Source organism: Rhipicephalus microplus, chromosome 5 (assembly GCF_043290135.1).
Source record: "Rhipicephalus microplus isolate Deutch F79 chromosome 5, USDA_Rmic, whole genome shotgun sequence".
Classification (NCBI taxonomy): domain Eukaryota; kingdom Metazoa; phylum Arthropoda; class Arachnida; order Ixodida; family Ixodidae; genus Rhipicephalus; species Rhipicephalus microplus.
The window spans coordinates 12,385,903-12,407,655 of NC_134704.1; the positions used below are offsets into that span (position 1 = coordinate 12,385,903).

Sequence of the window (21,753 nt, forward strand, 5' to 3'; positions counted from 1 at the left end):
ATCGGTTTCCATATTTTGTGACGTACTGCCTCGAGTACAAAGCAGCGTGGAGTAATATATGCAGCAGCAGCCCACAATGACGTGCACTTGATCCGAAAAGAAAAGGAGGGCACCGCTCATGCCTCACCCACGGCAACCACGATTCAGCTTCTCCTGAACTCCTCAAAGGAATACCCGCTTTCAGAGGGAGCGGCAGTTTCCACAATGAATCGCCAGTATTACAAAGTCGTAGCAGCTCGTGCCCTTCACGCTTTGATCGCTGCGTCAGCTGCCCCTTTGTGTGAAACCATTCGACGTCCATTCTGCGGCTGTCAGACGAGCGCCCACAGGCGCTGCCCTTCACGCAGAAACACGAGATTCGCGGCAGCAACGCATCAAGCAAGCACGTGGGAAGCGTGTGCCGCGTGCACGGCAGTGTTTATCGGAAGTGTGAACTGTCGAGGTGAAACTCAAATACAGCTCAGCGCAGCGGGTTCATGCGAAGGGTAGCCGCGGTCGCATAATAGCTAGTATTTCATTAATCTATTTTAAATAGTGACACCTCTAAAGAACTATGCTCTGAAGGATGACGCACTAACCACCAAGCACGAAAGTATTTCCATTCAAAGAGAGATTCGGAAACTTATACACCTTTTCTCTTCAGCCAACAAGATATTTTTTTTCGTAGCTTATTCCATGCCACTCAAGTTTAAAAAGAAAAGGCACAGCGTCTTAACCACTCGTCAACCCAGGCACTTCAGCATAGCATGGCATGGCCTTGTATTGTATATTGTAGCAAGGAACTGGGAAAAAGGGGATCCAAAAGGGCAGAGGCAAGCGAGTGAAGCATAGCATAGAAAGAAAAATGGAAATGGAGAGAAGAAAAGGCCGAAGGAAGAACGTGAGAAATGGACTCAATGAAAGAGAGATATAGATATAGATAGAGAACGAGAGAAATATGGAAAGAAAGAGTGTGAGAGATATAAAGAAAGAAAAAGAAAAGCAAAATAGAGACATAAGATAAATAAGCGAGGAGGAGAAAGGAACACACACACACACACACACACACACACACACACACACACACACACACACACACACACACACACACACACATATATATATATATATATATATATATATATATATATATATATATATATATATATATATATATATATATATATATATATAGTTAGAGAGTAAAAACAGACTGAACAAACCAAGACAATACAATAAAGAAAAAAAAGAGAGCAATACAGCAAGTTATTCGGGGAAACTTAGCAAAACAGCGACAGCTCGGTCTGCTTTGGTACGCATCAGCTGTCTTTTTATCATTGCGCATCCAGCGAAAACAATGCTAAATGTTTCTTAACTTTCTTCTTAGTCGACGTATTGAATCGTTCCCACTCCCCTCCTAAGACTCTCTGCAACGTATCCGTAGTTTCGTGCTGCTCCAGGATCGTAGTCATTGCAAGCTTTCAGCGCGTTACTTGATGTCACCCCGTCTCCGTAACGTGCCCACATTTGACCAAGTGGTGATGCTGTATAATGACGTCATAATTCGACATCACTTCATGTGTCGACTTGATGACATCACAAAGTTTGGAAGTATATGACGTGATAACACGATGTTGGTTTCAGCATCACGCATGTTGACGCTGCCGACGCTCCATTTTTTTGCGTTTCACGAGGCATTTGGGACTTTCGCCTTAGTATTACTTCCGCAAGCGGTTCGTCCATCCGCCCTTCCTCCATAAGTGAAGCCATGTGTACTCACACTCGCTGAAAGTCTATTGTAACTCAATTCAAGATGCACCCACGTTGGACTCTTCGAATCGCTATATGTCGACGTCACACATCCGCCTTGTACGCTGTGTATGCGAAGAAATACGGTGAAGGAACTACGAGAGGGTGCATACAGTGTACAGCGGCGAGCTACGTCGAGAGGCGTGTTTGATCTGAAAGCTCTCATCGCATATAAGAGACGTCTTACTACTAGTGGTCTTAATCTCGGCGGCCGTAAGACGCTTGAGCGTATGGCTAGCTTTGCGAACGAAGAAACGCCTACTATGTCTTGCCAAGAGCCGGAAGCGACGTCAGAGTGTCGGAAAAGTTATACGCGAGAGAGTCAACAGCACCGCTCAACACTTGTCTGGTGCTTGAACGGCGCGATCAAATCTGTTTCAGGGCCTGGTGTCGTCCCCCCGAGAAGGCGGATATTAGCAGGGCGTCATCTGCGCAGTGAAATAGGGCGCATACCACTTTTATAACCCCAGCCCTGCTCATTAGGCTTTGGTTCTCTACACTCGTATACGTTTCAGTAAGATCATCAAACGTTTACAGACCTACTAACTACTTATAGCTATTTAAATTAGGAAAACGTGGTAAGCTTTGCACTGAAGGCATGTACGTCAAAGACACCTTGCGAAAATTTGCACAAAAAAGGGCTGGCTCACACAACTCATAAGTTGCCACTGTACTAATTGAAGTATGTCGTGGTGCTTCACGTGCGAAGCACATTAAATGACAATGAGGCAGGCTTTAGAGGTGGGGGTCTCCTGATAAATTTTTGCTGCATCGTGTTCTTTAACGTGCCTCTAAAAGATAGAATAATGATTAAAAAAAAGACACGGAGGTTACGCAGGGCTGTGCCTGGTCGGCTACCCTGCGCTGCGGAAAGGTGAAGAGTGGAGAAAAGTTAGAGAGAAAAGGGCACTATATCCGTCAATGCTGCAGCTGTTTCGCGCATGACATCACCAACGGTGAGGTCAGTCCCGTGGCTGAAGTCGCAGCAGCTCGTTCGTTGACTTACGCAACATGCCCATAAAATGTTAGTAGTACCTATCTGGGCGTGTTTGCACATCGCCCTCATCAAAACGTTGCCGTCTTGTTCGGGACTAGAACATGTGCCCTTCAGATTAGCAGCGTTACTAAGCCACTGCGGTGGTTACTGAACTGTTCAAACTCGAGCATAAAATTGAAATGAAGCAAGTGCTCGAGATTAGAAACTATGATGACGAGACCAGACCTGACATGCTCATTGGATATATATCTGCTCAGGACAAAATTTCTCGCCATTTTTCTGTTTCTTTATTATAGGTTCTCAATGAATGCAAGCTCAGTTGTACTAAAGGTTTTCAAAACACAGCTATAGATACAACGGGAACGTGTTATAGCAAATGGAGAATGACCCTATATACCAGCATCATTTATATAATTTCAGCTCTTTCATTTTCGAAGATATGCATGTACACCACTTTTAATTGTCGAGCATGGCATCACAAAGCACCCGCCATGGTGGCCTAGTGGCTAAGGCACTCGGCTGCTGACCCGCAAGTCGCAGGGTCCAATCCCTGCTTTGGCGGCTGCATTTTCGATGAAGGTGAAAATGCTTGAGGTGCGTGTTCATAGATTTAGGAGCACGTTTAGGAATCTTGGGAGGTTGAAATTTCCGTAGGCATCCGCTTTGACGGGTCTCATAACCATATGGTGGTTTTTGACGTTAAACCTAAATCATAATTATCCTGGCATGACAAAGTGAAAATCGCTGACTAAGTGTGTCGGATCAGTTTATTTTTTGGTGTATAGAGGGCCAGAACCACTATGAAGTGCAAAACGCTCCGTGTGCGTGTATATGACTCTTCTTTTGTCCGTTGTCGTCGTCGAACCTTAAACTTCAAAACATGACGTTACAAACGTCGATAACCACCAGTGCTCTCCTCTCCCTGTGTTGCACGCATGAATAAATAGGAAGCAGTGAGGTGCCGCCAAATGACCCTGTTTACCCGTTTTCGTATGCGCCAATAAATGTGCCCAAAGTGATCCAAGTGATCCACGATAGTCGAATCCAAGTTTTTGTACGATGCCGCTATGCGATATGGCATGGAAACTATACGGGCGCTGTGCTATGAAGTGGCGTTCAATCTGCTTTGACGGCTGTGATTAGCATTTTATGGATATGTATACTGCTGTGTCGCAAGAGAACCGAAGCAAGCGAACACACACACACACACACACACACACACACACACACACACACACACACACACACACACACACACACACACGCACGCACGCACACGCACACGCACACGCACACACGTACATGCACACACGCGCGCGCACACGCATACGCACGCACACACACGCGCGCACACGCACACTCACTCACTCTTTCTCTCTCTCTCTCTCTCTCTCTTCTACATATCGGCGTCCACCTTCTGGACATTGTGGAAGTCAATTCGAAACCCAAAGTCCAATCCCCTTCAGGAACAACTCAGACGAGATATGGGCAGAATTCCGTTTTCAAATGGCAAAGCTAGGTGACATTTTATAAAAAAAATCTCTCTGCAACCTTCCGCCCTCCCCCATTTACTTTCCCAGCTCTTATGAGACTAAATTTCGCGATTGTAGCCCGCTAACTGAAATGACGGTGCCTTCGAAAACCCTGCTTTAAAGGCATTCATCAAAAGACACTTAGTACTTCGCATTTAGTACAGACACTCATTAAAGTGGTGCACCTTCGTTTCTGACAAAACGCGACTTAAAATCGCGACGCCGGCCACTCGGGACCATGAGTCGGCAGCCTCGATTGAGAAGCGTGTTTTGTCGGCTACGCCTCCCACGGGACTCGAAAGGGAAAAAAAATAAAGAGGTAGTAAACGATGCAGCGACTGAGTACACAAGCGTTGGTGGAAAAATCGATTGGGCAAACAACTCTGAGGAGAGAAAACGTCGTGTCTAAGAGATTTCGCACTTGACAGCGCGCCGTTCCCAGAGCCGCTGACGAGGAATCAATAGTCTTGAAAGCCTCTCCGTGTCAAGGGGCTCTTTACACTTCAGCCCACCTATGGCTTCTCTGAAGGAGTCCATTTAATTGAAATTCATAAACGCTGAACAGGGGTATTGCGTGACTCTTTCCGTTCTTTGTCTTCTATTTCCATTTTTTTATCTTGCAAAACCAAGATTTCTTTGAAGTTTGACGGCTGCTATGTGTACGTATATACGTTATTGAGGTCCAATGCACCTGTCGACTCGACACACTGGCTGTCATGATGTTAAGCCCTGTCTCGTAGAAAGAAAACGAGTGTAAAAATTGAAGTCCTCGCGAAGCATCCTTAACAGCAACTTTCACTAGTTCTTTTTGTTTCGCTGTTCAACAGATCTTCACGTAAGCGGTCAGCATTCTCATTGATACGAATGTTCAGATTACACACAAACGTTATGAAAGAGTAGGATACGAAGTAAGTATACACCAATATTAACTGCCTGTATCATTATTCATCACCATATAACTATAGTAGCACAGGCCAAGTCCATTAGGTAGATCGCTGAAAAACTTCTACCTGTATGTCTATCGCGTACTGCGGCAAGTACAATTCCGTGCTTTGTGAAAGTACGCTCATAAAATAAGGAACTAAAGGCAGTTAAAGGAAGGAAGCAGACAAGAATGCTGGGAGGTAAACCAGAAAGATATTCGTTTGTCTACCCTACACTGGGGGAACAGGTACAATAATATTGAAAAGTTATATGTCTGCCGATGCGTCACACAGTGAAACCAATTCAAATTGAAGGAATTGGAGAGCTGCTAAACAGTTAAAGCTAGCATAAATAAACAAACCAACAAAAATCGTCTTTAGGAAATACTCAGCCACTGTTTGCAAAAGGAAGAACTGTTTCAGTTTTTTTTTTCGCAATTCACTTCCCTAGTCTTATGTTATTTTTTGCATTTTGTGTTTGCTTTAGTTTCTTTCTTATTCTGTGTTTTGAAAATTACGAATTCGTCACAAGTAACAAGCTACTCTGCCTCACCATTCATTGGAATACACATAAATGGAAGAGCCACTAAAACGGAAAATTGTGCTATATTTTCCAGCCAGTGGTGATGGCAGACTTCGAGGGCCTTCGTCCACAAATGCAGAGAATCATCGTGTCAGTACACAGAGGCACCTTGGTTAAAACCAAATTGCCAAGCACAAAGGTCCTTTCCCTTCTGACAGACGCTTTCAACTCGACGCGACTATCCTGTCAGATTGGCTGCCGAAAATGAAGTAGTAAGAAATCGCCATAAACTCTTCCCTCCCCCAAAAGGCAACGAGAAGTTCCGAAGTTTTGGGGCTATATGGTGCATGCGTCTCGGAGGCTTGCCCCGTCAGAAAGCACTACCGCGCCAGCGCGCTCTCGGAGGCCGCTGCGAATCGTACGGCCGCAAAAAAGCAAGCTGCAGTCACAGGAGATGTGCGCATGTCAACTTTCGTCGGCGGACGCTAGGCGAAAAGGAAACGCGATTATAAATCCCGCTTTTCAACGCTCCACTTTTTTTCCTGGTCGACGGCAGCCTCTCGGAGACAGACCGCGTCGCACTCGTGACTTCCTGAGACCTCTGCGAGGTCGCGCTCCCTCCTTTCTGCTGCACATTCAACGCCGCCGCTGCTGAAAGACGTGCATCTGCGCGTTTCCGATGCGAATCTGTCGGTTACTGCCCTCTCACACAGAATCCCTCGTTCTCTCTTGTCTCTCGCTGTCTGTTTACGCTACAGCACGAGATTCCTGTAGTGTTGAGAAGACTGGAGCTCCAAAATGACGAATTACGAGATGTTTAGTTAGCGAATTCGCGCCTTGAGATGGGCTTGAACTGCACCCGCGTTCGAAAAGCCCCGCCGTTCATACTGCTAAGTTGAATCGTGTCACTGCAGGAATAAAATGCCACCGCTTAGAAATGTTGCTTTCTTTTATATTTTATTGCGCTGCATCTTGTTAGGCATTTTGACCTTCTCGAGCTTTCATGTCTACGCAACTCCATGGGCGTCGTTATTGGGGGGCGGGGGGAATAAACTATTTTCCCACTTCCCCTTTTTCAAGACAAAATCCTGCCTGCGCCCAAGTGCGTCTCCAAACTTGCTCCTCGCAAAGTTGTACTGGTAAACCAGTTTTCCTCGACAACGTCTCGCATTTGGATGCTCGTACAATCTGCTAGTTTTAGCGTTCTTTCCCGACGAATGGCTACAGGGACTTACTATTACTAAACAAGCTATTAGCGATCCTATAGTGAGATATCGATACAATAGATTACATCGAAAGTTCATATGGCGTGCTGTTAGAGAAGGATCAAAGTCAAGAACTGTTCACTTCGCTCCTGTAAGGTAATGAGGAAGGCATCCCATTTTGTTGACCTGGAAGTGTGTGTAAGTAGCCGTAGAATATTGGAAATATATATATCTGCTGTGAATACATATATTTCCTCACGTCTGCGCCTTCCCCATAACAATATTATAGTACTACAGAGAGTACGTTTGTTATACAAATTGGTCGTGAGGTCGGTTTCAACGCGATAACAGACTGGCCAGATGATTTTGTTGCTATCGGTCAATACTTATGTTGACGTGAGCAACCATGGGCATGGATAAAAACATTATAAGGGTTATAGTGCTTCACTGCTTACCCGAAGGTCACGTGATCTAGTATGAGCCGCATATGCCGCATTTCGATGTGGCGAAACACTACTGGCCCATGTGCTTGAGTGTGGAGGTTTCTTGAGGGGGCGGAAGTTTCCCGAGTCCTCTACTGCAGCGCCTCCTATAATCATATTGTGGCTTTGGAGATAGTACCCTGAGAGTTATTGTACGAACTGGGCAAAATTAATTAAGCTGTCCCCTTACCTGAGTAGTATACCCCGGTGCAGAAACATGTGCTCAGATTTATTTGGCTGCACGTTAAATAACCCCAGGTGGTCGAAATTTCCGGAGCCCTTCACTACGGCGCCTCTCATAATCATATGGTTGTTTTGGGACATTAAACCACACATATCAATCTATCAAGTGCATAAACACACAATATACAGGTACGCTTGCTTGAAAGAACGTTCGGTCTCCAGCTTTCTTGAACACCTCCGGCAAAGCCAATGTCTATATGAGGATATTTCCGGCGCATTCTGTGTACGTCGCAGACGTGTATACCGTGTCCACCTCGTCTCTGGTTGAGAACAATGGGCGGACGAGCATCGTGGGGTCAAAGAGCTTCGCCGTCTCTGAGGAAAAAGCTCGTCCTCGCACGCACTAGCGTAATCTGCTTCCACGGTTGGTGCACTGCCGCGCGCAGAAACGTTAGCAACAAGACGCTATTTTCCGCTACGCACTAATGATCATCCTTGTTCACTATGGTTCTTCTGTCATACAAAACTACCCAATGTTGTTCGAAGGAGTTGTAATGACATCACTCTTTAGTAACACGCAACCACTGAGAAACACGTGTTCTGCTTCTTCCCTTAGTCACTCACTCAGCGACCACTCTGCATGCAGGACGCTGACCCGTTTTATTTAGATACTTAGATACTTAGAGTTGCTCTCTAACGTACGGCTAGTTCGTCTGTCGCGGAGTTGGCAGCATATGTTCCGCATTTGCCATCCATCTGTAAAAGTCAGACACGCTTTCGTTAAACATTGTTGCCCTGTTCTTTCCCCAGTGCTTGCGCTCCGGAGGTTGTTTTTCCAGCTCATACGCGCGACCCGCACACTCAAGGTGGTCAGGATATCACAAATTGAGGAGATGCTGCCCACTCCTCTCCGTTACTCGCACAACTCCCGTGGGCGCTTTATGTGTCCGGTGTGTTACGGGAGTGCATTGTACGTTGGTTGGAACGTCATCGTTCGTCAGTTCACTCTTCTCATGTGTTGGTGGGGTCTGATCCTTTCTAAAAGTCATGAGTGCGCGTCAATTTTCTCGTGTGATGTATGACGAGGAGGCCAGAGGTCAGCCAAAAACATCATCTTTCTGGGGGCTTGTTCGCTAAATAGTGGCCCCCAGATGGCAAATATGCAGAAGCAGTGGCACGGTGCACGTTTTCGCTCGATGCATTGGGAAATGGGGCACTCTTCTTTTGATACGAAAAATTTCACATGGATCGCTACGATTTCTGTTTATGCGGGTGGTTTGTGGTCGGGTGAGTCATATCCAAGCGTTTCTTCATCTTGTATCGTTCGCATTTAGCATTGTGTCTGCCTTGGAAGTCCTAAAGTTTCGGTTGTACACTGCAACAACAACAAAAAATATACACATATAAAAAGAAAGTGAAAATCAGTATAGCTGCCGTATTGGCGTCCAGCTTATCATACCCAAAGATTACTCTTTTTAGAATGATACATAAATACATTCAGAAGCAATGTATGAATATTCAGCACATTCAAATCACGCACCAGAATTATAGGGCTCTTTCGACATAAGAAATGTGACCCGTATGATGTGTCGAAAAAGCATCACCAACGTGAATTTTATAGGCGCACTTAAACGCTTACGCATACATTAACTATACAACACTTCTCAGCATGTATTCACAACCGTATACCCACTCAAATATGAAATAAATTCATGTGACATTAAGAGAGAATCTGTCTTCGTGGGTTAAGTCAAGCGACAGACATGAAGTTGTAATTCTGGATGGCCTTATCACGGAACTAATAAGCCTTTTTACCACGCCGTTCGCAGAATGTACCTTTAGCATGTCATCACCTGCATGCGCAGTAATATCAAATATTACGCAAGGGTTGGTTTTAAGACTAGTTATTTTTGTTGTTCGCTACTTAAACCTTTATTGTGAATGAGAGCAAGATAGGTTCCTGCTTTCTTTTTTTGTTTTGGGGGGGGGGGGGGATTACATCATATGTTCCATCTTATTTGAGTAGACAACATGATATGTTGTGAAATCAACACCTACGAGGCTTCTCCTCTCCTAAGCATAACACCCGCTAACATTACCGATGGGTGGGTTGTTATAGTTTCTTCTACTAAAGCATGGTTTGAATATTTTTGTTATACCTTGTTCAACAGGAAACACTGCAATGTAATTGTTCAGCCATTGTTGGAATGATTGGTATACAGTACATGAATGTCCCTTATCTTCCTCTTTGCAGCTTCAAACGCCCTTGTGGCTTTATTTATTATTCTTTTCTCATTCATTGCGGAAAAATAATGGCCAATCGTTGTGACCTTCACGATTGATTTGAATGGGTGAAGCTAGAAAGCTCAAGGTCGTGAAGTATAACAGCTGCACGTGTGCTGAATTTCGTCTTGCGGTGTTGCGGGTGCAGGCCATGCGGGGCCACTCGGAACCGAAAAAGTGAAGATTAGACAAATCTGCGTACTATACCCATCATTCCCATGCTGCCTGATGCGCCATGCATTGCAGGACCCCACCAGCGCCAGAGTTCCCTTTTGTGTATTATCAGGAAGCTCTAGAGGGTAAATGGTTCATGTTAAATAACACTAGTAAATTCATTCGTATAAATTACAATAATAAAAGGGCTTTGTATTGAGTTCTTTCAGTATATACTGTTTGTAAATTTTCATTGGTGTCACATTTGACTTGCAGTATGGAAAGAATAATAACTGTGTCTGACGTAGCAATCAATTCAACCATTCTCGCTCTTTATTTACACAGTCAAGATCATCAAAGAGCTCAACATCGCTTCATTGAGTAAAATGCAGCTTTCTTACACGTATGTAAGTTCCCTGTCCGTCAAACAGCAACCTTGGGCGAAAAAAAAAACTTGTAAGTAACTGCAACAAAAGGCAGGTTCGCCCTATAGTGGTGCCAATCTTAAAGGAAGTTTAGCGCTAGGCTGGTTCATCTTCGGTTCTGTTTTTCTTGCCTCCCATTTTTCCTTCTAGTCCTCTTTTCCGGTTTTTCTCTGGTTTTCTTTTCATTGCTATTTCTTTTTTCTTCCTCTTTATTGCTTACTTTCTCTTCATACTTCCTGTTTGCTTCCTCTTTCAGTCCCCATACATGGTCTGTGTTGTCGTGTTTCCCTAGCCATAATAGTAATGTCCGCACTTAATATCATCACAAGGGTGATCAAAGAACAGGGGGAAGGAGGCTTCTGTTTGGCACGAGTACGCGCTCAATAAGCTACAGTTCGCTATGCGCTATGTGTGGGTTTACCTGCGTTATTATCATCATCGAAGCTCTCAAAGATTTGATTGATATGTGGGGTTTAACGTCTTGAAGCCACCATATGTATAAGAGAGACGCCGTAGTGGAGGGCTCCGGAAATTCAGACCACCTGGGGTTCTTTCACGTGCACCCAAATCTGAGCACACGGGCCTACAACATTTCCGCCTCCATCGGAAACGCAGCCATCGCAGCCGGGACTCGTTCCCGTGACCTGCGGGTCAGCAGCCGAGTACCTTAGCCACTAGACCACTGCGGCGGGGCAGGCTCTCAAAAAACAAGAAGACTTGCTTTAAGATCATGATCAAGGTGCTTGAATAACAAGAAGAAGAACACTTCTCTTAGGACGCGAACGCACAATAAACTATACAGCTATGTGTGATTTTGTGTGCGCTACACCAGGCGACGATTTTGCGTGCGCTACACCAGGTGACACCATACGATTGCCTGGCCCCCTAAAATTATCCGCACCTAATATGCATGTTATTCAAGTGACACATTGCGGCTATAAAGTACACGTTTTGCTTGCATGTCTAGCTTTTTTTTTAACACAGACCATACCCCATTCTACGAACTAAATTAGACGTTTCAAGTACACAAATAAAATCGTGCCTACTTGGTCACCAATTTCATGTCGCATACTCTTCGGCAGTGAACAATGCTTACTCTGTTTCCCGGCGGTTTCGCTGGACCGCAAACATTATATATAAACGGGCCTGCATACGCCGCGTGTGCGCCTTGGCAGTCCGCTTCGAGATGACGTTTCGGCTGTGGAGAGCGAGTGGGATGGCATTCAAGGAAAGATGCACGAGGCATTGAAATAAGTTCGCCGAAGACAGCGTCGGCCCTCGTGACATTTCAGTCACGAGCGCATTCATTTCGGACACGCCGTGACGTCCTTCTACGAGATCACCTTGGATAAGGCCACGCGCTGCGGCGTCGTTTGCATGCGCACATCTGCACTCGCGTCACTGTCGTTGGCGCTTTGTGTCTGGGACAAAGCGCTGCACGCAAGTTGTACTCCTCTGAAATCACACGAGGCGTGATAAGATCAGGAGGGGGCGTTCTCATGTGGTTCAGTAACTATATAGTTCTTTTGTCGGAAAGGAGCCGATCCTATCGGCGGCGTAGCAGCTGCTTTGCGCGTTGCCGCCATAATTTCTTCTAATTCATTGCTTCAAAATGTCTGTCATTCTGTTCAACACATGTCCTTGGCTTTCATAACTAGTTATTACATTTGATATGGACTCTGTTTGTTTGGAGAGAAAGAGTGGAGACCAACTGCGTAATACGTGGGATACAAGCGCAAGGCAGGAGCTCTTATTGTGCGCGCTTGAACTCTGCTTGTAAAAGAACTATCGCACAAGCCACGTCTAGTTATTGTGTTGCAACTCATGACAAGTGATGGCTACTTCAGAAGGAGAACTGAGCGAAATATTTTCGATGAGCTACTAATTGCAGCGCAAACATGACGACTGCTTTTCAGCTTACATGAGGCTGGGCTATATTGGTAAAACGAAGGTACAGCTAAATACCGAGGCGGCTGCGTATTTCATAAGGGTGGCGGCTTGGGCTTGGAAATTCATGGAAGTATATTCGCGCGAGTACACACGGGCAAGAAAGTGTACCATCCGCTGCTGTGTCCCTGTGTCCTCACGCTTGAAGTATGTTGTGTGTGTCAAACAGGAAATTGAATACTATCAATAATTCGAATACTATTATATTTACTTCTCACTTCATGTCATACGAAGCCAACAGATAATAAAACCTAGGAAATGCAATAGGTCAAGTTTGCAGACCATCAAATTTTGCTTTATTCACTATGCGAGCCTCCGAGATCATGGAGAGTGAAATTAGACTTCCACCGTTTTGTTGCCTTCGAGGTCCATATAAGCTGAAGCCCATATGATCATTCGAGACGTAGGAGGGTGGGGCGACATGACTGCCAGTTTGAAGGATGCGATATGCAAGATGAGTAATGCAACCCTGTTCAATATTTCTGCAGGCCCTTCTCGAGTCAGGGATGATGAAGTGCGAGTCCTGTTCTGTGGTCCCTACAGCGTGATGGTGACTTCCTCCATATGTGTTTTGTTGTGAACTCTGGGGATTAGGCAATTCACCCATACGCTCTGTTGGACGACTGCGGCCGCTCACCACCGGAGGTGTCCGCGTAGAAGGTGCATCACCCATGTCGAAAGTAAGTGCCCCCACATCTCAGCGCAGCGTGTTGTCTTCTCTCTCGCCGCTGTGTCCTCGCGTTGTAGGTCTACTATTTAGGAACCTCGCGTTAGTTAAATTAAGCGCAAGATAAAGGCGGCACTTCTCAGTGAAGCTGCCAAGTTATATACTACGCATACAGCTTTCTGAATGTACCTGTGCCCACAAGGAATATCAGCCCCTTAAGAAAATGATTTCCTGTGAACCGATGAGCAAAAATATCAAATACACTTGTTTACCAAAGCCTGGTGTACGTTATGTTACACCTCTTCATTATACTCGCCTAAAATCTCACGCCCAGACACATACCATGACGCCCTACAATAAACGCTGCCTAACGCAACTTTGATAAACGCCCGACAGCAATACCCGTGACTAACGTGAAGGTAGACAATGGCCACCTGTGAACACGTCAGTTTTTATTTTCGCAAGGACCATTGTTGTCGCTTTTCCCGGCGCTCCAGGCTGTTGCCGTTATCGTTTTTGCGCGCTTTCCTGACATATAGCGCTTAAACTGAGGCAGGTCAGGTAAACAGCACGTTCAGACGTTGAGTGGAAGGCTGCGTCTTTTCGCCAGAGCCACCACCCCTAAAACAAGGGGCAAACTTTTTTTTTTTCATGAAGAGGAGTTCAGAAAAATGAAAAGGGCCTGTCTGTCCTTGGAGATCGAATCGAGCCAAGGGCGTGGTTTTGACCCGACAATCACTCGAGTGACCTGCCAGAGTGAGGATGCATAGACGGTGGTGAGGAAGCGAAACGCGTGCGTAAGGCGTTACGGATCCCTTCCAGCGTGCTCGCTATCTACATACGGGCCTTGCCAGTTTCCTTTGTTAGCGTCGGCCGCTGCTGTCACGACGCGGTGGAAAAGACGGGCGAGAGCGCGAAGCGGAGAGCACCACCGCGGTCACCGTGAGAACATCCCAGCGGACGGAGGTGTGCCCCTTCTCCCACGTGAGGACGCTCCCGAGCAGCTTTGTTCGCATATACACCGGAACACTCGGGGCTCTTTGTTTGCCTGCCCTTATCCCATGGTTTCAGAAAGCTTTGTGTTTTCAGTGACGACGCGGTTTTGTTTGCCGTTTAATCGCTACAGGCCGCGCAGAATGCGCAGACCGCTGTCACGCCAAACTGGCGGACGGATTACGTAAAAGCCGCAAATCTCACGATATGTAAATCACGGCAAATCTGGCCGCAAATCTCGCGATATGAAACAGACTCATTCCTCCGGGCAATTAGGGTCTGTCGTTTACCCGTTGCGTGTACAATGTGCCCCTCAAATGCGGTCATCTCTACAGTTTGTGATTTACCTTACGTCAATTATCGTATAGAAAGTCTTGAACGCGTTGATCTGTTGGGTGACGAGTTGTGGAGTTCGCGTTATACTTTGACCGGTGTAACTCACTACCACGGCTTCGTTTTACTATATGTTTTTTTTCCACTTCATTCGCCTAATTTACCATTTACTTATGTCTACCTCCTACCATAACAAGTAGTTTACAGTAATTTAACGTATATATATATACATACATACATATATATATATATATATATATATATATATATATATATATATATATATATATATATATATATATATATATATATATATGTGTGTGTGTGTGTGTGTTCCTGCTCACGGCTGGTTATTTTTCATCCGCTTTTCTTTCTTCTTATTTACATTCCATTGGTTCTAATAACTTCCCCTGTACATTCGTTGGCATTACTGTCTGTTAGATCTCAATAATATTGTGTCAAAACACGGAAAAACGAGCCCTTAGGTGTACACTTCTTTCCCTTAGTTATATATATATATATATATATATATATATATATATATATATATATATATATATATATATATATATATATATATATATATATATATATATATATATATATATCAAGTGTGTGTGCTGCTCAGTGGTTCTTGTATCATCCTTTCTAACCCTTTAATATTACCACTTCAAGAAGAATTGAAAACAAATTAACCAGTGCATTCATCTCTGGAATAAAAAGAAAAAAAGAATTCAAGCCCGCGTGACCCTTAGGCAAACGGCTGTTTTTTCACGCCGCTCTGTGGTCTATAGCAACAGAGCGTGTTTGATAGCAACTGTCAAAGGAAGCGCAGGTGCCTCGTGAACTCTTCCGGTTGCGCACTATCGGGGTAGTTGATCTCGTTTGCATTGTTTTAAAACCAGAGCACGGTCTAATTGACCACCAGACCCTGCCCCGCACGTACTTCTTCACCACGAGGCTTGGCGTGTATCTGGTGGTGTGCCCCAGTTCTTCATCCCTTTCGTGTTTGAACGAAACCAAGTGCAAAGGCGAGCCTTCGAAGAAGTGGGTGACCTTTGGGGGTCATCATTACCATTGCAAAGGCGAGAATAAGGGGGGATGATCTATATACTCGGCCTAACTTGGAGACACTGATTGCACACGTAATTTCTTCGCGAAAGAAAGAAAAGTGTGCTAATGTTATGCCGCGGAGTCCATTCACACGATTCGTCTTGTCGCATCTGCCATGAGCATGTAGTAATCAAAGCTGCGTTTCGTTACATTGCTCAGGCGAGGCTGTGTTCATGGCTACCAAGTGCCAACGAGGCGTGCCACTTCCGGGTATAGATCAATCATGCTTGCATTACGTGGGGTCGTGGTGGCAGTGTTGTAGCAGCAAGCTTTACTTACTATTCCACTGACAGATTTCCTTTAACCAGTTGACATCTAACAAGTGGCTTGAGCAAAAATAACAACCCTTTGATGGGTGAGTGTGTGAATACCAGACGACACCATCACTTCAGTTCTAAAATGAAGGGGCTAAATTGAAGAAATAAATAATCTGTCATTCTCACAAATTTATTGATGTGTATTTTGCTGTCACTGTATTTATGCTGAAAAGCTGAGTGAGTGATAACTGCTTGCAACGAGAAACGCCGATGGATGTGAAAAATAATTAATTGGAATCAGTAGTGCAGGGAGCATTTTACAGGACTCGAAAATATACTTTGTCTGCCAGTCTATTGACATCATAACTTGCCATTTAGACTGAGACAAAGTGCTGCTGCTGGCGTCATTGCTAAGTAGTAGTAATAATAATAATAATAATAATAATAATAATAATAATAATAATAATAATAATAATAATAATAATAATAATAATAATAATAATAATAATGAACATTCAAGATACCTTCTTCGTGGTTGATGATTGTGTACATTTACAAGCCTGTAGATTTATGACAGCAGGGGCGCAGAATACATCCGGAATCACCAATACTATGGCATGCTCTCATAATCATATCGTGTTTCGGTGCGTAAAACCCCAGAGCTTACGCTTAAAAGCCAGTCGGTGAGGCTGGTGCGTATTCCACTCCCTATGGCTATACTTTGAATCGGCCAAATGCGGAAACTAACGAAACATCATGTCGAATATGTGCTATGTAATGCACACCCCAACGTGTGAACAAGTCTGCTTTGACAAAGAAAATTGCTTTCATTGGTAACACTTTAAGTTGCCACAAAATCTGAAATTTCACGGAGTGCGTCTGTGTTTATTTTTATGACACGGCAGGACATTAACGCGACAGTACTTGCACATTATAGCAGCTGTGGCATAATGTATTCCAAGCTGTATGCATCAGACTATGCCCATGAGACATTTAATCATTTACTGCGTACTTGAGCCCTTTACTGCATAGTATGAGAGATGGTGCTTGCTCGAAGCCCTCTTGTCAAAATATGCCTCAACCCTGGCCACTATGTGGTACTACACACTCCATAGTAATGTCAATCAGACTTACGATCCAAGATGTTTTTTTTTCTCTTATGTGCTTCTTCGTAGGAACCATTTCTGTAAACAAAAGTGTAGAAGACAGTATTCCCTTATGCTTCTTAAACGCTGAAGTTACTTGAGTAGTTTATGCCATTGTGTTGCAAGTATTAGCTGTCTCTTTAAGTTGGGGGAGGGGGGGAATGGTGCTTGTAATAATTATGGCACGCAATTTAATCGTAAAAGATGATATAAGAACAGAAAACGGGGACAAGATGGCATCCTTATTCGAAAAGCCCGAGTGATGAAGCCTAAATACATATTCAATGTGTTCATGCCTCACTTTCTTTCCATTCGTGCTTCTTCTAACTCTCCCTAACTCTCCGTTAACGACCACTCGTAAGTTTATTGTCGCTAAATAACCATGTTTACTGTGCGTGTCATAATATACGGGGTTACTTGGTTTCAGTTCTGATTACATATATAATTGCAAAGCTGATCATTTATGATCAGAGAGCGTAGGCGTAATTTTTTATTTTTAAGAACTGCATATTGAACGTAAATACTCAATTCAAGAACACTTTTTTTACATTTGTTGATGAATTGTAGGTTTTTCGCATTGTTCAGTAATGCTATTCTGCCATATCTGTTGATCGTAGAATGGTTGATTCAAAAGGTTCGCCTTCTCTTCCTATCGCTATTTTCAGTTTGCAATTTAAGAGGCTTACATGCTTTTTTATTTATTCTTTCTTCACTTGGCATTCCTATCTTATACCATTACAGAGTATAAATAGTTGAGGGGGGGGGGGGCATGAACACGCATTGAGCCAATGCTGGTTAGCTTTTCAGGTAACCGTCTGTTGTTTGTTTAAGACCATTATTTTAACCATGCCATGTGCCAGCAGCATCGTAACAACCCCATTACAGTGTTCGAGATTCATTACACGCAACTATATGCTCTGCTCCCTTAGTTCACGTACCCAACTATGAACTTTGACTCTACTTCTTTTGCCGTACGTAACAAAGGCAGCTGGTAAAGCGGCCTTAATCACGCCGCTCGCAGATTAAGACGGCGCATGAGGTGCATCGCGCCACGGCGACTGCAAGAAGCAACGCTTCGCGCCTTCTCATGCAGCGGGGCTAGAATCGACTTGTATAAGCACATAATCAGACCAGTATGGCACGCCTATGAGTCTACCAAAGGGATTCTGTCCTTATTTTATTTAACCTTCCTTCTTCGATCGCCGCTTTACGCTGCTCACGCACAGCGGCCGGCCCTCCCGGAAGTTTCCCGTGCATCTCAACAGCGCCGCATTCGTTGCGGCACCGGCGGTGTTTTGCGTCGTATGAAAAATGAGAGGGAATCTTGCGTAACCCCTTTCGCTTGGTACTTCGCTCGAACAAATATAAATGGCGGCCCGATGCTAACGAGTCGGGCACGCTGAAGCGCTTGTGGGTTGCAATGTAGAAGCGATATGAGCACAACGCGCGCCGGTGGTGGGCCGTCATCGTATAGTGCTCGGTGCGGTCTTCTTTGAAAGCGCTCTTCATTTACTTGCATTTCTCTTTCATCGTTCAACGTTGATTCATAGTTGGTCACGTCTGACTACGTTATTCGCGAGAGCTTTTCCTTTTTTAACGAGCTGCTAAACCATGTACACGTTTCCGGGTTTCACCACTCGTCCTTATGACTGCGGAATGTGGTGAGGGGTACGTATCTCTACAGCGGGCGTGAATTCGCTGGCTCCATCCTGTTAATGACAGGTTACGAGAGTAACTTACCGTTCTCCCGTGCGTTACCCTGCCGCTGGCGTTCGTTTCAACGGCGGTACTGCGGTTGTCCGCGAGTACGAATGTCCCACTCGTTGTTATTGCACGCACGTATACATATTCGACCCGTGACGCCAACTAGGACTAACACGTAAACGTCGTTTCGAAGGTGCCGTTGCGGTGTGATAGCTTTAATATCCGCGCTAATTGGCTTCCTGGAAATGGTACGCGACCACTGTCGCTTTGGGCTCTCTAGTGTTAACGGTGGACACATTGTAATGGCACGGCAATAAAGGATGAACGTGAGTGAGTAGCCTGTCATTTAAACGTGAGATGCTTCGAGAACATTGCAGGAAAACGTCACGTTGTTGTCTGGTCTATGGTGCACCTAAAGGATTAGAGAAACAAAAAGGGGCATTCCAGTGATTTATCCCGTATGCAGTCAAGGTGGAAGCTGACGGATGTTAGTACAAGGTCTGATTAAGTCCACGAACATGAGAAAGTCCACAGGCAGGCTGACCGACGTGTCGATAAGAAAGTCTGTCTTTGTCAAAGGTACGTTGACATACTTGGTCTGTCAGTTTTAGGCTCATAAACCCCTCTCGTTACGTATGGTGATGTCGCTGTTATTTATCGGCGTCTGGAAATTTAGAAGCTACTGACAATGAGATGGGCATAGATCATTTCCCTAAGTATAGTTTAAGAATTGCGCGTAGCCTTCACAATTTTCGAGCTAAGATATACCGTATTTACTCCAATACAAGGCAAGATGTTTTTTTTTTAGGTTTTCGCTACCTAAAGTCGACTCTCGCGTTACAATCGAATGCCAAAATAACCATTTTTTTTTTCTGGACGCAACTAAAAGTGATACCTCGCGTTACAATTGGGGTGACGTTACAACTGTGGCCGCGTTACAACTGATTCAATAAATTACTTTCAAGGCAGATTGCTGAGTGACTTGCCGATTACCTGTGAGCACCGGTGATTCTATGTGTGTACTTGCATTCACCCCCATTGAACCATAGCCACAACGGTCGAGGATCGCACCCATGACGTCGTATCCCATTACATTAGCCACTGCGTCAGATGTCGAACTGTAATATTGTTGTCAAAGAGAGAGTTAAACTTTATTTGCTTGACCAGGCACTTCTTACGCCGGAACGCGGGAGGTCACCTAATTCGAGGTAGCCGCCTTGGCTGTGGGTGTTCAACAGCTCAAACGAAATATGCTGATCAATTCCCATCGTCTCTTCAGTGCCTTGCATTCGCACCAGAATATCACCCCGTCTTTCTTATACCGGAACTGTGTGTGTAATCGGTAAGAATATGTGGATGACAGAATCGTCTGCACGAGCGTTGCGTTATATATGCTGAAGCACGGCGGTGCATTTTTGCCGGCTGAAAGAAGATCCGGAAATCACGTAATAAAACGTTGCGGCTATTATGCAGCTATCGTTTGATGCCATGCCACGTTGTGGCCAACTCTAAAAATACCAAAGTCACGCACGACTGCGGCAGTGCTCTTGATCACCGGCCCAGTCGGGAAACCGGCTTCGACTCGTAGAGAGCTCGCTTCTGTCTGAGTGCTTTCTTTTTTATAGTGTCGCCTATTTACCACCCGTGATCTTTATGCACACGGGGGTCAGTGCTCCGTACATATGGCATTCGTTCGAAAAAATCATAGCTCCTCGTAACCCCTGCTTCGAGGAAATAAATCAACAAACTTCTCGTTATATCGTTCGTGACGCAGAGTCTCTCTCTATAATAGCCCCCGTATTTTCAAGCCCTGTGTTGTAATGCAGCATAATTCTATATTAGGTTAGCAGTTTAGCTAGAACTGAACACTGTTGAACTTCGGCACGAATTCCCTTGCACAACGAGCGGAATCAGACGTCAATATAAAAATTAAAACCGTATCTATGCGAACGTAAGGCTACACGTGTGGATATTGCGTAGGAGGAGAAAGCATGAATTTTGTGTTTTTTTTTCATTCACCTATTTTATTCGTTTACTTTGCGAAAGATTGGTTACAGCCTAAAAACATTTTGCCAGCTCCGTTCGGGCGGCCATCAATGAAATGTTGAAATTGGTGACGTGCAGTTGAGTTGAAAAACGGAATGATGTGCGTTGAACGAAGTGAAAAGGGAGTATGTGAACGAAGTGGACGGAGTTGAACAATCAGTGTTGGACGCAGTGCTCACTTTTTTATGTATTAAGTTTTATGAAAGTGGTGGAAGGAGTAGCATGTATTTGTAAAGTGGTATTTATCCGCTTTCTGTGGACAAATCGCACTATGGTATGCGACGGCCCCCGAACATGAAAGTCTCTATTAAAACCAGCTTCGCTGTTAGAGATGTGACCTCTAGAAGAACCAAGGTAGGAACCAGCTGTTTGTACAGTGAAAAATTTTAGTGCCCAGCAGGGAAACGCTGTTGCGCGCCTAAAATTTACACTGCGTCAGCTTTGCCCACAGAATCCCTGCACGCTCCCAACTCATGTTTAATACCGTAGTCCTAACTAGTTCCCGCGCGAACTGTGAAACGTTTTCTCGGCTAATGACATCCTACACATATTAAGAGTTAAAGGTTCGTCGTTGCTACCTAAGTCATTATGCATGACTGATTATCTATGCCAGAATACCTTACAAGATTTACAAGTTTTTGACCTGGAAGCAGTGAAGCAAACATATCTTCATGGGCAAGTAGACTATTTGAAACTTTCAAGAGGGACTTGACGTTACAAAATGAGTGAATACCTTACAAGATTTACAAGTTTTTGACCTAGAAGCAGTGAGGCAAAGATATCTTCATGGGCAAGTAGACTATTTGAAACTTTCAAGAGGGACTTGACGTTACAAAATGAGTGAATACCTTACAAGATTTACAAGTTTTTGACCTAGAAGCAGTGAGGCAAACATATCTTCATGGGCAAGTAGACTATTTGAAACATTCAAAAGGGACTTGACGTTACAAAATGAGTGATTTTTACTAGATGGAGCATTTATGCTTACTTTCTAAGAGAGAGGCAGTGACCGCTGTGAGTGTATGTAGTGGGTTTTGTTTGTTTGCTTGTTTGT

General features: G+C 44.5%; 1 protein-coding gene across 2 annotated transcripts in view; it reads left to right on the top strand.

Moving 5' to 3' along the window:
• Positions 1-21,753, top strand: part of LOC142817663 (uncharacterized) — a 327,371-nt gene that overhangs the window by 41,907 nt on the left and 263,711 nt on the right. For both annotated transcript variants that reach the window (XR_012895287.1, XM_075894855.1), the window contains exon 3: positions 12,930-13,121. Coding sequence is in view for 1 of the 2 variants with exons in the window: in XM_075894855.1 (XP_075750970.1) it covers positions 13,113-13,121 (9 nt within the window). In the remaining variant the exon portion in view is untranslated. The remainder of the gene's footprint in view (positions 1-12,929; positions 13,122-21,753) is intronic.